This window comes from Netta rufina (genome assembly GCF_964035555.1).
Source record: "Netta rufina genome assembly, chromosome: 5".
Taxonomy (NCBI): domain Eukaryota; kingdom Metazoa; phylum Chordata; class Aves; order Anseriformes; family Anatidae; genus Netta; species Netta rufina.
In genome coordinates this window covers 49527260-49543316 of record NC_140128.1, presented here as the reverse complement: position 1 = coordinate 49543316, position 16057 = coordinate 49527260, and the positions used below count along the sequence as shown (strand labels likewise).

At 37.3% G+C, this 16057-nt stretch overlaps 1 protein-coding gene across 3 annotated transcripts in view; it reads right to left on the bottom strand.

The window, feature by feature from the left end:
* UNC79 (unc-79 homolog, NALCN channel complex subunit) overlaps positions 1 to 16057 on the bottom strand; it is a gene marked incomplete at both ends in the record, with an annotated part of 101505 nt that overhangs the window by 26352 nt on the left and 59096 nt on the right. For all 3 annotated transcript variants that reach the window (XM_084288570.1, XM_084288571.1, XM_084288572.1), the window contains 10 exons: positions 1128 to 1238; positions 1859 to 1927; positions 3696 to 3869; positions 4817 to 4902; positions 4989 to 5101; positions 6249 to 6287; positions 7995 to 8135; positions 9995 to 10097; positions 11286 to 11369; positions 13361 to 13477. In XM_084288570.1, the coding sequence (XP_084144696.1) occupies positions 1128 to 1238; positions 1859 to 1927; positions 3696 to 3869; positions 4817 to 4902; positions 4989 to 5101; positions 6249 to 6287; positions 7995 to 8135; positions 9995 to 10097; positions 11286 to 11369; positions 13361 to 13477 (1037 nt within the window). The remainder of the gene's footprint in view (positions 1 to 1127; positions 1239 to 1858; positions 1928 to 3695; positions 3870 to 4816; positions 4903 to 4988; positions 5102 to 6248; positions 6288 to 7994; positions 8136 to 9994; positions 10098 to 11285; positions 11370 to 13360; positions 13478 to 16057) is intronic.

Here is a 16057-nt window from a genome sequence, read left to right as displayed (position 1 = left end):
TTTTCTTCACTTTACTACGCCTTGCCCAAAGCCTGAACTATAGATTTAATTCAAATTACTTCCAATAGCTGGATAGTCTCTTTTGTATTCAGCAATTTTTTTTCTTTCATGAACTCTTTCAAGTAAGACAAAAAAGGGAATATTTGCTTACTGTAGTTAAACTTGCAGTTTCTATTTAATGCTTCAAACCATTACATCCAGTGAAATATTTTTGTGTTGTGGTGCAGGTTTTCTTTGGGAGTGTCACTGGTTTTTCTCTTCACTGTCTGTCCAGTGATACTTTAAGTCTTACTGACTGAAGTGATGCACGTTCCAGTTGTACAATACCAACATAGAAAATTATGTAGCTACATATGAAAGAATGTTTCATGATGATCAATTACTGTTGTACCTTAATTTACATAATGAAGCATACAAGGCCCTAGTAAAAGGTTTGGTTGTTTTCTGTGGGTTCTTTGGTTAACTTCTCACCAACTGTGCGAATAATGAACTTGACTAATAACCGAGTGCTCTCTGTATATCGTAGATATACAGACAAGAACCTTAAGAACTTTTTAAAGGTAGACAAGTCCTGTTTTCTACACAGTTAACAGCCATGCACGTCGAAGTGAGATACCTAATACAGAATAAAACAGGATCTAAGCTGTGAAGCTCCTAACTTGGAGTCTTTCACTTTAATCAGCTATCTATTGCCTGCCCTCATAGCTTTGCTCTGAAGTGGCACTACCAGGAACATTTAAGTTTTTACTGCTGCACAAGTTACGTGGCTGAATCTGTGCACTAGGAAAGATATGACTACACAGACATTTTAAATCATGAATGAATACCAACCACCATCTCTACAAGAGAAACATTTTCAAAAATCATGAAATCATACTTCTTTTTTTTCTGAGCAATTTTTTCAGCAGGTTCCCTTTATCACTAACTACAGTGGGAATGTGAAACTCAGTATTAATAGGCACTGAATCATCCTTTACTACTTGATTAGCCAAACTACATTAAAACTGTTGACATGTCTGAGACTTGACACTGATTTCATCTTTACTTACAAACATCCTACTTGAGGGAAGTAGGACTTTGTCTGTCCTATTTTCAGTGGTCTCTAATGGAAGATATAGTCTCGTTACCTTAGTGAAGGCTCGGTAGCACAAACCACACAGTTCCACCAGGTAGGCCAGAGTGAAGACAGCATTCTGAATTACAAAGCTTAGTAATTTTGAAAAAGGTTCCAGAAGACTCTGCAATGACATGATTTAGGGAAATCAATAACTAGTTGCTCAACAAAACAAAAACCACTCCAACTTGGAAATGTCTGAATGGAAAAGCATCATTATCTTTAGCTCAAAGGCTATTTTGCTGTGATTTACACTGTTTCAGTCAAATTGCTGTTCTATCTAGCATTTGCCTTCATTCTTGTACAACAAATTAGAAGCAACAAATCAGAAGACAGTTTCATCTCTGACACAGTGCTATGAGACATCAGAGACTCTATGGTGTTTATGCATGAAAACCTCACGGACCTCAGTGGAATTGTACAAGTGAGTGGACTACAGAATCAGGAAGTTCATTACTATTTTTTTCTCTCCCCACAACCCCCCCCCCCCTTTTTTTTTTTTTTTTTAAGAGGAGAACATCAAATCTTTAAGATATACACTAACACCCACACAGGAATGTAATACCACACGCTCTTTACTGTAACCTAGATTCCAAAGCTCTTACTGTTATCCAAAGGGTATCAGACTGAACAATTTTATGCTTATATATAATATTTTCCTAGCTAGAGGATCAGAATGCATTTGCAGAATAATGCAGGCTGGCTAAACATGAGGCAAGAGAGTTGCATCTTCTTGGAACTTACCCTGGTGGCACTAGTGGTAGGTATCTTCAACAAGCAAATCATTATTCTTAAACTAGAATCTAAAGAACACTGTGAACATATTTGAAGGGGGGAAAAAAAAAAAAGTTAGTACCTTTCTGTGCATATCTCTTGCTTTTACTGCTGGCAGCTATTAATAAGCTATAGGTTAAGTCTGAAAAATGATCCCTGGAGACTGATCTTTACTTACTTTGCCTAAACTGACTTAATCCTGAACACACAATCATACCCCACCCTCACTGGTAACATACCACAGCATGGACCTTGAAATGAGAAAATTTCACAAAAGCGCTAGTTTAGAAAAGTTACCTTTTCCTTCCTATGTCAAACATCTCCTAGAAATACATTCTCACTGTAATGAAAATGGATTTAAAAACAGAGTGGGTTAGGATGTGGTATGTACTATCTACCTCATTTCTGTCATTGTCCTGGGCTGACATTTCCCCATGCCCCAAGACAAAGCTGCAACTCAGAGCCATCAGAATGTGCCTTGGCAAAAATCTGCTCCAGAGGCCCCCCTCTTCTCTGTGGTGTAATTTATTTTACTTCTGTGTACATCACACAGTTTGCAGCAGTGAATGGGACTTTCCAGGATTTATCCATTGTCTTGACTTGCCCCAGCTGCAAACATCTAAAAACAGTAGAGTCATTTATGACCCCTTAGAAAGAACGGGAGAAGGAAAGTTCAGAAGCAAGTGATTGTTTTACTTATATCGCTAATGATACCTCCCATCAATAACAGGGAAATCATAGTAAACACTCCATCTAAATGTTTTGTGAATGACTGATATGCAGATGTAACTATTAAGATTCATTTCATTGATTTTCATTTGTTTTACATTACGCAAAATGCAACAGATTGGAGTGGCTACTACCCAAAAAAAGAAAGTCTGTTTGGCTTAGTAAGTGCTGCTGGATAGTGCCTCAATTTACCTACACCTGAAGACATGTCAAGATCTGACTACTGCTTAACAGATGGTGACAAGGAATTTAATATGTTTCATACAGTTTGGGAGTAACACCCAATTTAAACACAACATTGTAAGTTGCAAAGGTAGATTTTTTTGATCTCTCAGTTCATACTGAGCAACATATCTTTGCATAGGAGACACATCGTGGGAAATTCACATTGTGGGAAATGAAGTCAGAATAAGGGTATCAGAATCCCTTGTTTACTGGAAAGACTTAGAAAAGTTTTCGCTGTTTACTTAAAAAACATCTGGAAATGTACACAGCGGGAGTTAAGACTTCTCTGTATGTCCTCTGAGCACTCAGAAATCAGAGCCCAAGGCTTCTAGATTCAGTTTCCATATTCTCATTACAGCTGGAACTATAACCTGGACAGTCAAACACCTTAGGCCCAGTTACTACTGGGACTATTCCCAATAGTCTCACATTCCTCTCTGCCTATTGTGTACTTTTAGCAAATAAATTAGGTGGTGATGCTCTTCTGATGAGTTTTATATAGTTTTAACAGTTAAAGCCAGATAAATTTTTACTGCCAAAATGCTGATTCTCTCTGCACAGTAACCTATTCTGACAAAGGTAGGGTATGGAAAGCGTAGATGGAAAAAAATCAACAAAGAGTGGAAGAATAATCTCTAGTCAGAGTCGTTATTGTTACACATGGAAAATATAATTAAAGGGATGGATCGGGTATACAACAAGTCCATTCCTCTGGAAACATTAATTGAAAAGTTAGAAAATGTCCACCACTACTTGTACTCTGGCTCTCATTTCTCATCCACAGCTTTCCTACGGTTTCTGAACATCCTGACCAATGGTAATATAGCTCATTTCAGATGTCTATATATCATACCTTAAGTGGCAAAACACAAGGGAGTTTGGTAAGGAAGGTCTGAAATTGATTGCTAATTGTAGTCCACAGGTTGCTGGGTGAATCCATCGGCAAGGCTTCCATAAAGGTAGCAATATTTTCTAAACAGCGTAGCATCGCACCCCCTGCTGGCAAGTTCTTTTTGTTGTTTAAACCCTGGGAAACAAATAAGAATCATAAACAAAGGTACACTTGCAGACATGGCCTTTTAAACGATAATTGGAAATACTGAGGTTAATTTGGTCAGACCAAATACTACTCACCTCTTCCATAATACTAAATAACATTTTGTGCAGAGAATTTAAACTGTGCATGTAACAGTTAAGTTCAGTTCCTAACGTACTGACCAAAAAATGTCAATGTCAAAAGTGTAAAATGTAGAACTTTGAGCCAATTTTTTTTAAATGAAGTCCTAACTCACATCCTGCTTACATTGGCATGGCAGTAAAAAGAAAGCAAAACTTGTTTTAACCAGTAGCTTGTCTATATTTTCCTCTGGCTACTACTAAGATGAATTCACTAACATTCAGTAGACTGAGTACAATTTTTTTGCCTTATGTACTAGGGACATGCCTAGAAAGATGTTAACAGTTTTAAAGTGCTGCCAAAATCTTTGAATGAAGTGACCACGATGTAAGAGCAGGAAAATGCATGAAAGTGACCAGTACCAGCCGGAAGATAAAAGTTACAACAAAAGTAAGCCAAGAGCACAGAAGGCAATCAGTGAAAGGCAGGCAATGGATCTTTGGACTACTTAGAGAAACTGCCATCAGATACAAGGGAAAGAACAAACCTAGGAGCAGAAATCTCTCTGAAAACCAGAAAAAGTGCTGGGAAAGAGATGGTTTATCCTGCCAATGAGCAGGACTGCTCTGGGAGCTGTCTGAGTCTGAAGAAAAAAAACAAATGCTATCAGCAAGAGCAAAATCCAGAAGAAAAATGGTGAGGACAGCCAAATGCTGCTTACAGGGACAACAAAAGAAAAATTCACATTACTTTGCGTGATGTAAGTCTGAACTCTTAATGAATGAGGAGAGATGACTCCATACGCCTGATAATGCTAATAAAGCTATCAACATTAATAGAGCTGATTGCCAACATACCTCTAATAGCTGGCTCAGAGCAGCAATAGAACTCAGCTCACTGAAGTCCATAAGAGATGTGGCCAAGGTCCGTAAAAAACTTCCATCTGAAATTGAAATACCATTTTTGTGTTGAGTGTAAATACAGAGATATTTGAAGAGATCAGAAATGCACTCAGGAGCCGCACTTCACCTTTAATATTGCTCTGGAAGAGCTGGGGGAAAATGCCATTTGGAGCCAGCTGATGGAAAACACAGCGGAGGAATTGCTTGGCCACACCTGCAGCATTTCCAGGGATCATCATGCTGAAGTGAAAGGGAAGGAAGAAGAGAGAAATTGCCTTGTAGATGAAACATTTCTCAAAGCTGACTGTATGGCAGTAATAAGGAAGATTCTTTTAACTTACAAAAGTGTTCAGTTATGAGACAGTCAGAACTTTCCTGATTCAAAAAAAAAAGTTTATTTTATTGCTTCAGCTCAACTATTTAGAGATGAAAAAGCTATGTACACATATCTAAAGTATTTTTCTCAATAAATAGTTGCATTTTCCCTTATTGTCCATATATTTGTGCTTGTGAATTGTCAGGGTTTGAAATACAATTCTGCTCTCACCTTGTGGATTTCAGTGATACAAAATAAGGTTCTTGGATTTACCATAAAACACATGAAAAATAGGTAAACATACACATTACAATATCAATTTGCCTATTTACTCGTTAACTGCACTTCTGAGCACTTTTTGCAGCTTCTCACAATGAATGTATCCTATTCAATATCTGATTTAAGTAGAGACATCACTAGGAGGGGTTGTCCATGGCCAAGGATGACTCACTTCACTGAATGTATGGAGATAGTTTATCACAACAGATACTGAACATGGAACAAGCCAGAAAGATCTGCAGTGAAACTGTGGAAACCAGGAGGCATTTTTAAATTAATTTGAATCTGAGGGTTTTCAGAGTCAGTACATATGCGTACAGGTTCCTATTCATCTTCAGAAGGCAAGAGATATTTGAAACAACTGAAAAAGGGCAGGTTTTTCCTTACTTATAAACTTATTTTTTTTTTTATTTTAAAAAAAGTTAAATCTGATTTAATGACAAGGAGGATAATGTCCTCTTCTCACAGGTAACTAGTGATAGGACCAGAGGCAATGGCCTCAAGTTGTGCCAGGGGAGGTTTAGGTTGGCAATTACGAGAAAATGCTTCTCAGAAAGAGTAGCCAGGCATTGGAATGGGTTGCCCAGGGACGTGGTGGAGTCACTGTCCCTGGGGGTGTTTAAGGGAGGGTTGGACCTGCTGCTCAGGGACATGGTTTAGTGGGTGATATCGGTGGTAAGGGGATGGTTGGAGCAGATGATCTTGGAGGTCTTTTCCAACCTTAATGATTCTATGATTCTACGTTTTAGATTAACTGCCTGATTTTGGCCATGGTATCCTTTGTTACCATACCTTTCTGCTTGATTAGAGAAACTGGTACTTGATGCCAACCTGGAATTAAAAAAAAAAAAAAAAAAAAAAAGTAATAATAATTGAGGCTCATATGCTTTTTTGTGTTCCATTTTAAAATACCTCTATAAGAATAAAAAGTAAAATAAACAAGTTTAAAAGAACATTAAAAACATCACCAGAAAGATCTTCTGAAGTGCTCTTAAATGCAGGCATATCATGTTGGAACAACATAGAAACTCTATTCAGTCTTACAATGCCACACTTACCAGCCCCAAAGACAATTCTACTTGCCTCCCTGGATCAGAATGATGATAATGAAGTAAAACTATTGTCACATGCACATCTAGGATAATTACTAATTCAGAGGGATGTGGAGAAAAAAGTTTGCCAGAAGCTGCCTACTGACTTAATAGTTTCTGATTAACACTGCAACATAGACTGAGGCAAAATTCTCTACTTGGCAGTCTGAAGTGAGGCTTCTAATTTCAGATTTTGGCACCTGAATAAATGGCCTCGTTCCAGAAACAATAAGTACCTAGGCACTCTTGCAAAGTCAGATGAGAAACAGTGGGTTCTCAAAAATCAGGTCATTTAATTCAGTACTTGAATATAGACTTGGAAGCCCAATATGAGCATCCAATTATGAAAATACTGAACACAGTCTTGAAGCAAATCATGCACTTCTCCAGCCTGTCCAGGTCTCGCTGAATGGCACAGCCTTCTGGCATGTCAGCCACTCCTCCCAGGTTTGTATCATTGCAAAGTTTATGTATCTGAACTAAAAGTTCATAGAGGCAGGCTAATTTACATCAGTTGATGATCTGGCCTTCAAAGTTTATCTTTGATTCAAGATCCTTTTAGGTTGGATTTAGGTATTGCTCAATCCTCTGTCAGCCTCAGAAGACAGTCACTACTCTGGTCTCCTCTCTAGTCACTACTGCAAAATCCACTCTTCCTTGAAGCACAGAAAAAGGTAGCCCACTCAGCCCTCATCCTCATCTTCCAAGTGATTTACTCTCTGTGGCTTCTTATGACCCTTTAGTAATGCTATATTTACAAGAATCACACAGAATGGAAAGCATCTGTCTCGATTAGAAATGTTGCCTCCATCAGAGTTCATTAGCAGTGACAGCAGGGAATTGCAGCATTGGAATTAATGGAAATGGAGGGCTTGAAGTGCTGCTGTGTTTAGATAGAATTGGGAGACGGAATAGAGGCAGGGCTGTGAAGAGCCATGCACCTACAGAATCCAGTCAAGCAACTTTAATTCCAGACACTGAGAGGAACATGGAAAAGGAGAGGTGTATGCCATTTCTGCACATGTAGCACTGCTCATAAGTTTGGTCTGAAACATCCTAACACATCCCTCACACATCTTAGGAAAGGAAGTTGCAATTGCTGAGGCAGCAATGACAAGTACTGCAATATAATGGTGCACTTGAGTTATCCCATGCACACTGGGTGAAAGTCACACCTGAAAAATAGCAAACGCCTATATTTAAGACGTTATTAGAGATAATCTCATGGAGGAGCTGGTTAGGAAGCCAGGAGATGCAACTCTTTAATTAGTCTTAATAAACATACAAAATATTGTTGAAGAGCCTGAAGAGTTCTCCAAATAAGCAGAACCTGATGTTATTCACTCAAAAGTTCTAAAGCATAGAACTCCATATAATGAATTTTATGTAAACCCAATTCCAAGTACGAAAGTTATTTTAATCATACAAGAGAAAGTCCTGAATTTACCGTCCAACAGACTGCATGATGTCCAACAACAGAGGAGCAGCCAAGTCTGGACTAAGGTGAATAAAGGTTGAGAGCACAACTATGGCCAGGCCTAGTGTTTCTTCATCATATTCTTCAAGAACAGCTCCGCAATCATGGCACCTGCAGTTTTTAAAACAGATGTGAACAGATTTAAAATAAAGCATTAGTATACATATAGACACACATATTATGACTTTTTAAAGTACAATTATTTAGTACATTCTATTCAAAATTAATTTAGAAAAATAATGTAATTGTGATCTTTCTAATAACTAAAGGCCATGGCTTTCAAACTTTAATAAAGCTTTTCACTAGCTGCACTGGCTGTTTCTACACTGACAAATTAAAGAGGGCCACAGAATAGGTCTACATTTTGGGTCCTTCATTGGTCATGTTTAGCTACTTCCCACACTCTTTATTGGCCGTCTTCAGTGTGCACTATCCAAAAAAACCCTACTGCAGTAAAGACCTGCCCTCAGCAATGTTAACACCAGCCAGTTCGTGTTACTTGGTTTCAGGCAGGGGCTCAAGTCCCAGTAGACTTTTACTTTGCAGTATAGACACAAACAATGACACTCATAGATGATCTCAAAGAGATTGAACAATTTCATATTGTCCTTCCTGTCAGTAATGAATTATGAATAACAAATTATGCAATTAGGAAACAATAATTTGATTGGTTCCCACAGCTGTTAGAGCTATTAAGAAGGAAATGAAAGGACCTCTCAGGGGCACAGAACCTTAGTTTTCAGAGAAGCGTCCTTTCCCAGGGCACATTTACTGCTGAGTCACTTATCCCTCCTGAAATGTTAAAAGAAAACCAACAAAGTTCTGAAAGGGCTCTCTAATGTCTAATTATAAAGAGGATGTCAGATTCAGGAGATATGAGACAGGCTTTCACAACTGTACAAAAAAAGCAAACCAATGTGGAAAACTGGCTTATCTCAGCCCAGTAGGAAGGCTTGCTTAATTTGGTCAATCAGTTGCTAATGACTCCAACAGATTGTGATATTTTAACTTAATGGAATTGTACAGGCAATTTTCTTGCCTTTGTGACTAAACAGAAGGAAAATATGCCATCGAAGTCATGAAAGCTGAGCTCAGCTGGGCTGCATGTTAATAAGTGGTGCTAGAGGTTTGGGGAATTGGTCAAAGGATGTGCCAAAGATAAGCCTAACTTTGGGGACGTTTCACTTTGTCACACAATAAGGTCTACTTCATCTTGCTGGGTCTGTCTAGTGGACTAAGCACAGCAACACAAGAAAGAACTTACAGTTGTTCTTCCTAGTTTTTGACTAAATCGATGTATGCCTCCCTACTGACTGCTTTACTTCTCCATTAAATGAGTACACTTAAGTTTAACACCTCCTTCAGAGGCATTTTAACAAGCAAATAGATGTTTGCAAAAGCTTGTGGGATCAGTGCTATATTCGTACCAGAAGTGTTGATACATAATCATGACTTTATATTTCAAAAGAAAACAAAAGAAATTCAAAAAAGAGTTGTTCTTTTTTTTTTTCCCTAAGGCAAAAGTGATTTCCAATGGATCACAAGGAGCCACTGATTTAAAATATGGAACAGTACAATGTCACCTATTTACACAACCAGCTTTAATTAAAGAAAAATCCAAACTTTCTGTTACCCAAATGTCTTTAGTAGGCTACATATATTGTACAATATTAACCACATAAATATCCAGTTTCAAAAGGAGGGTAGAAAGCACTTCTTTCTCTCCACATACACACAATAGCACAAGTCATAATTTCACCTGTGCAAACTCACTCATATCCCACTGAGTTAAAAACACATCTTGCTGGCAGTGTTCAGAAAATTTTTACCTTGGGATAAAAAAAAATAAATAAAAACATAGTATAGGGATAAAGGACAGAATGGACTCTGTATTTCCATAACATATATTTATACTTAACTTGACCTATTTGAAGGTCAACTAGTTCTTTAAAAGGAACTTAAAAACTTACTTGTCAGTCATCACAGTGGGCTGGTCATCAGCAAATTCTTCTGGTGCAGGTACAAACATACTGACTATACTGGGAGCTGACAGCAAGCTAGATTTTGTGGCACCTTAAGGGAGTAAGAAATAATAAAAACAAACAAACAAAAAAGCAAAAGAAATCACTAAACAGAAATCCAAAATGCACTGGTCTGAAGATCAGACTTATAAAGATCAGCTATGATTTTAATGTGTACAGAAGAAAATGTGCCCGCGGAAAGATATAGTACATCCCTTGCTTCTACCAGATTACTCCAATTACCTAGAACTATGGAAAAAAGAAAACAAAGTCCGTGAAAAAAAGGTAAAGCACAAAAATTCCAGGAAGGGCAGGTGTAGTTGTATCTACTTTAATATTAACATTAGCATGTTCTGATGATATTTAACAATAGAAACATCAGTTAGCTTCTCCATGTAAGCTAGGTTGAGAAAGAATTTATGACAAGATAATCCCAGTTACTTCAGGAAAAGCAAATTTAATAGCACCTCTCAGTGAAGTAATCTAAGAAACTCCCACAGTATCTGAACTCAAAATATGTGGAGTATTGAGAGCTGGTTTCAAAAGAAAGACAATCATTTCACTAAAGCATGGGAGGAATTTTTTACGTTTCTTTTACATACAGAGTTCAGTACTTCATAATTGTCCCCTGAGGTTTAGCTGGATGAAAACAGACACTCCAGAAAGTCCAGAATATTCTTCAATAACATAGGATATCATCCAGAATACAAAGAATAGAAGTAGATTTTCCATATATTTATAGCTGATTATTTTTCCCCTCACAAACAAATGAAGATCCCTCTACCTTGACTTTGGAAGTTTGCTGTCATTTTTTCTAGATGTAAGTCCCTTTGCAACATGCAAATGCTAAAAGCTGTCATAATGTAGGCTACAATGTCAGAATAAGACTTAACTACTTAAAAATGTCCTCTAGCGTACTGAACAAAAGAGAAAACACCATTTAGGTAAAGAAGGTAGGTCTTTGCCCAATTGCAAGATTGTAAGTTTGTATGTATTTTGACTATGAGGGAATTGAACTGTCAACTTCTGGGTAGATGGAAAGCCTCAGCCTTTAATCAGTTGTCCCTGTCTTGAATGAAATGTTTTATCTAATAACTTTTTGATAATCTACATTCTGCAGGACAGTTGAGGGGTTTAATACAGCTGAATGGAACAGAAAATTCACCACCCTTTGGTACTAATGGGAAACCATCCTGGCAGTCTTAGCTGAGATATCAGGTCAAAAAGATGGGGAACTAACCTCTGATTCTTAGTGGTGGTCCCTCCAAGTCAGGGTTTAGGCAAACAGGGACATTGCACAGCCGCTTTCCATGCTGTATCTGCTCTGTGAATAAATACAGAACTTCAGTCTCTAACATTATGAATCCAGCACATCAGCACAAGTTTTAAACAGTTAAAACAAGAGGAAGACAATTAAAACAGCTATTTTTAAAATAATAATGATAAATACAATAAACGTTATTTTTAAAGCATAAAAAGAGCAACAGAAAAAGGAAGGAAGAGAAAGATAAAAGAAGCTTGCAAAAGAAGAAAATGACAGATTACATAACAGCAAAGAAGGCATTTTTGAGAAGTGTCATTAAAGAAGAAAGGAAGTACTGACTGTAAAGATTCAACAAGATGGGGAATATAAAAGCCCCAAAAAGAGAAAATTAATGTTTAGGAATACTGAGAGATTAGAAGTTCATGTATAGTTTTTGCTGACAAAAGCTATACACACAGTGATTTTTATTTTACAGAAAACAAGCTTGGGAGGGAAAAAAAAAAGCATGAAATAAGTAATGAGACATGGTACCTACCAGTGTTTAAAACAATAGAAAGCATATGTGAACCAAGCATGCATCAAAAACTTCTGCAGAATAAGACTGTTTCCTAGTTGTTATACTTGAACATAATGAGTCCCAAAACCATGGTGTGACAAATAGTCACACTGAGCATTTGTCCCCCTCTCCCCAAAAAAAAAAAAAAAAAAAAAAAAAATATTTAATCTGTCCAGATAATAATTTTCTTTAAAAGCTAGTGGTCAAAAAAAGAGACTGAGAGATGCAAAGCTTTCTGGTAAAGAACTTTTTACTTCGCTCCATACTTGGAGGCCTTTAGTTGATATGAATGTTAAGAGAGAAAAGTCATAGATATTGTGAAGAAATTTAGTGGAGTCAGAACAAGATTAACAAGACTGAGTTCCTAAATGGTTTTGAGTACTGACTTGTTGCTCTGGTATACAGGCTAAATACTTTTCACAAAAGTAGTAGCTTTTCCACTTCTAAAACCCTGCATGAAAAGTAGGTGATACGAACTAACTCTCTTTAACAAACAAACTTACAAGTAGGACATAAAACATTGTTAACATTGACAAATTCTCCCCTTTATGATTTAAGGATCTCATGCTGAGCATGCTACTCAGCAGACTGGACTAGAAAGGATAAACCTGAGCTATACGCTGTACCTTTAGCCATGCTTCAGCTACAAGATTTAGCTTGATGGGATTTGAGGCTGAAGACTGAATTAAATAAAAATCTGGGCTCAACTGTCCAGAACTGGTAGTTAGACATCCATTCAAAATGCTAAGCTCCACAAGAAGTTTTAAGTATTATTTTCTCTGGATTCACCTGGACCTACCTGCTCATGATTCCTAAGAAGCACAATTCCATAACATCACTAACACAAAGATGGGCAATGAAATACCTAGTGCCTTTTACAAACTAGAATGAGTTCACTGTTTAGTGACATCTGCTATGAATTTGGACATAAAAGAACATATTTTAAAGAAAAAAAAAATCTTCAAATGACTAATGAGGAAATGATGTGCTTATTTCAGTTTTCATTGTCTGCTTCACATTCATCTTAAAGGGTGAAAAAACAGGTCAGTAACAGAACAGAAACTTCAGGTGTTCAGTGTGAGCTAACAGAACCTGCGCTACAGGGAAATGAGACGGGATGGCATAAGGTGCAAATCCTCTGTGTACCAACACAATTGCAAACATATATGGAAATTAATGATTCCACACACCAAGGATGAAATTCTATATCTAATGAAATCTACAATGACTCTTCCATTCCATTCAAGGAAGTCAGGAAATAATCCAATATGAAACATTATGGGGACACCACTGTACCAGAGGGGCTGTATCCCAAATATGTATCTTCCAACTCATATCAGATGAGATACTGCTACTCACTATGTGGTTTCTCTTTAGACTTGAGATTGATGACTTATCTGCAGTAGTAGACTAGAAATACTTCCTTTTTAATGGATTGATACAGAAAGTAATTGGTTTAAGGAAACAGAAATAAGGAACAATAAACGCAGCTCACCAGTATCCCAAGTGCTGATATTGTGGGGAGCACTAGACTGGTGTTCCAGCTGCCTCTTCATTAGCTGGTTCATTGTCAGAGCTCCCAAAGAGCCTCTTTTCATTTGTCTGAACTGAGCTGCAAGTCAGAAATGCAAAAGGATTTCAGGGGCTCAAACAGTATGTAAAACTACTCTTATTTCCTGATCTTACAAGTCAGCACAAGAGAAATAGTGACAGGACATGAACTGCCTGCCCCAAAGATCTTGATCAAGTCAATACACGCTTTTCACACAACTACAGAGGGTAAAATTCTGGACCCAGCAACATCAGTCATGAGTGACTTGGATCTAGGATCTCATCCACTGTGTCAACTGTCAGTGCCTTTTTGTCATCAAATAATACAAAAGTTCTTCAAAGCACTTGGTATTTGTGTAATGTAAAATCCCACCCCCAAATTCTCATGCCAACAGGTGATAGATAAATATATACTTCAACCTCACTCATGCACTACATACTGAGAAAGGAAACTCAGTGTCCTCCCAGCAAAGTATAGAGAAATGCTCTATCTACACTCGCTATTGGGGAAAAAAAAAAAAAAAGAAAAAAAAAAGGTTTGGCTGACTGTATAACAGTCAGAATGTGAACATGCCTCCTAAATACCTGCTCAGGCATAACACCTGCACATTCTTCTGAAATGTGAAGCCATTCTCTGAATTGTGATAATGTGATGTCACTTTATCAAGCCTTTGAAGGTGGGTCCCCTTTATAACTTCCCTGACATTTTTCTTACATGGAGCAACAACCATCTGCTGTTTCTTAATATAATACTTCTTTAAACAAGTGTTACCACATGCTTTAAGGATGTGTCTCCTGGGAGCATTGTCCAGTGAAAAAAAAAATAAAATAAAATAAAAATAAAGCACTCCTTGTGGACTTAACTATTTAAGACTTATTGTTCATGTATTTTCTCAGTGCTTAATTGGAAGAAAAAACAGACATATAATACTCCTGATTTTCTTACTTTTCTCTCCATTCATAAGAAATTCATATGGAATAAGCATAATACTTTTGCTTTGCCAGTTGAGCCCAAGCAATATATTTCTACCACTGAAACCAAACTCATTGCTGACAGCATGAAGACAGAGGCTGTCACTGAACAAGGCATGCCCACGTGCATCTCCATGCAGAAAAGCTTAGAAACTGCTGACGTAAGTCTATGTTTAAGTGCCTTCCTGAGCAAGGATAGCAAAGCAAAATCTTCTTCTAATGATTATTTTCATCAGTAACTACATTCAACATTGTTTAAAAACCACAATATCAAGCAGTGTACTTCTAAAATTCCAAATAGTACCCAGATAAGTTTTGAAATAAACCTAGTCTTTCACATGATTATTAAGCCCAGTCTATTCACAACTGTGATGAAGAAATACAGACATGGGATAAACTACAACTTTCAGAAATCTCTGATGGGTTGAGTGCCTTGGTCCTAAACTGGCTCTGCTCAGTTTCTAACTAAGAGTTTCAAATTCAGAGAAAGCAGGATACATCCTAATAAAACATCTACTTGCCCTGAGTAATAATAAACACAAAGACAACTTCAGAGGGAATTTGCACGCTAAATCTATTTCACTAGGTGAAGATTTTAAGCTTTTCCTCATTACATCCATTCAATGTATCAGACTGCATTTAAACACTACTTTTGGTATAAGCACAATCTCCTCCAGCATTGCTCCAAAGCTGCCCTTGTATAACTGAACTTCTGAAACTGAACCAGGCCAAAAGACCCTTCCATGTTTCACTTTTTAAGTTATATTGCAGCTGCCTTTCACAGCAAATCAGGAGAAAAATATAATTTCCATCATTTCCAGGGCAAGGATTTTAAATAGATGCTTTATCACTTTATCAAGCATAGAATTTCCTGATGAAAGAACAGCAATTAATGTTAGAGCTGACAAGACCGCTTGGAGTGCAGATGACTGTCAAAATTTAGAAAATTATCTCCCTGATTTTTCTTAACAGCTTTTGCAATTATAACTTTAAAGTTTAAATGCATATTTCACATCATCAGGCTACTATTAAGCAGGTTTATATTTCTATTGTATTTACCTATTTTCCCATGGACAGACAAGATTTCCAATGTCAGTAAGTAAAGGAAGAAAAAAAAAAGAAAACCCAGATAGCTATCAGCCTTTGAATAATGCTGGAGCCAGGCTGATTGCTGTGGACTACCACGTGAATTTTTCAGTCTAGAAATGACTAGTGGGTGGGAAGGGTGGGAAGCATTTCTTGATCAGGTCTTCTACAAGAAATCTAAGAATCATGAGAGGACAGAGAACTTTCATATATTATTTGGTGAGCGGTGGAATTCCCTACTCAGCAAGAGAAGTCCAAAGCCAGTATGTTCCAATCACAATTAATGATATGCTTTCTGCAGCCAGGCACTGGCTGAAAATGTAATGATATCTATTTGTGTTACAGAAGTGCCTCGTATGCACAATCCTCATCAGGATTTAAGCAAAGCACTGTAAAGGCACATAGTAAAAGGCTAAAAATATTTCAATCTAAATATGCAAGAGACATAATGGAAAGTGTTTTGTTCTATTTTACAGCTGGAAACTGAGGCACACAGAAGTAGGAAAGAAATATTTACAAAAGGAATTTAGAATAGAATCAAATAGTTCTGTTGGAAGGGACTTTCACAGATCATCTGGTCCAG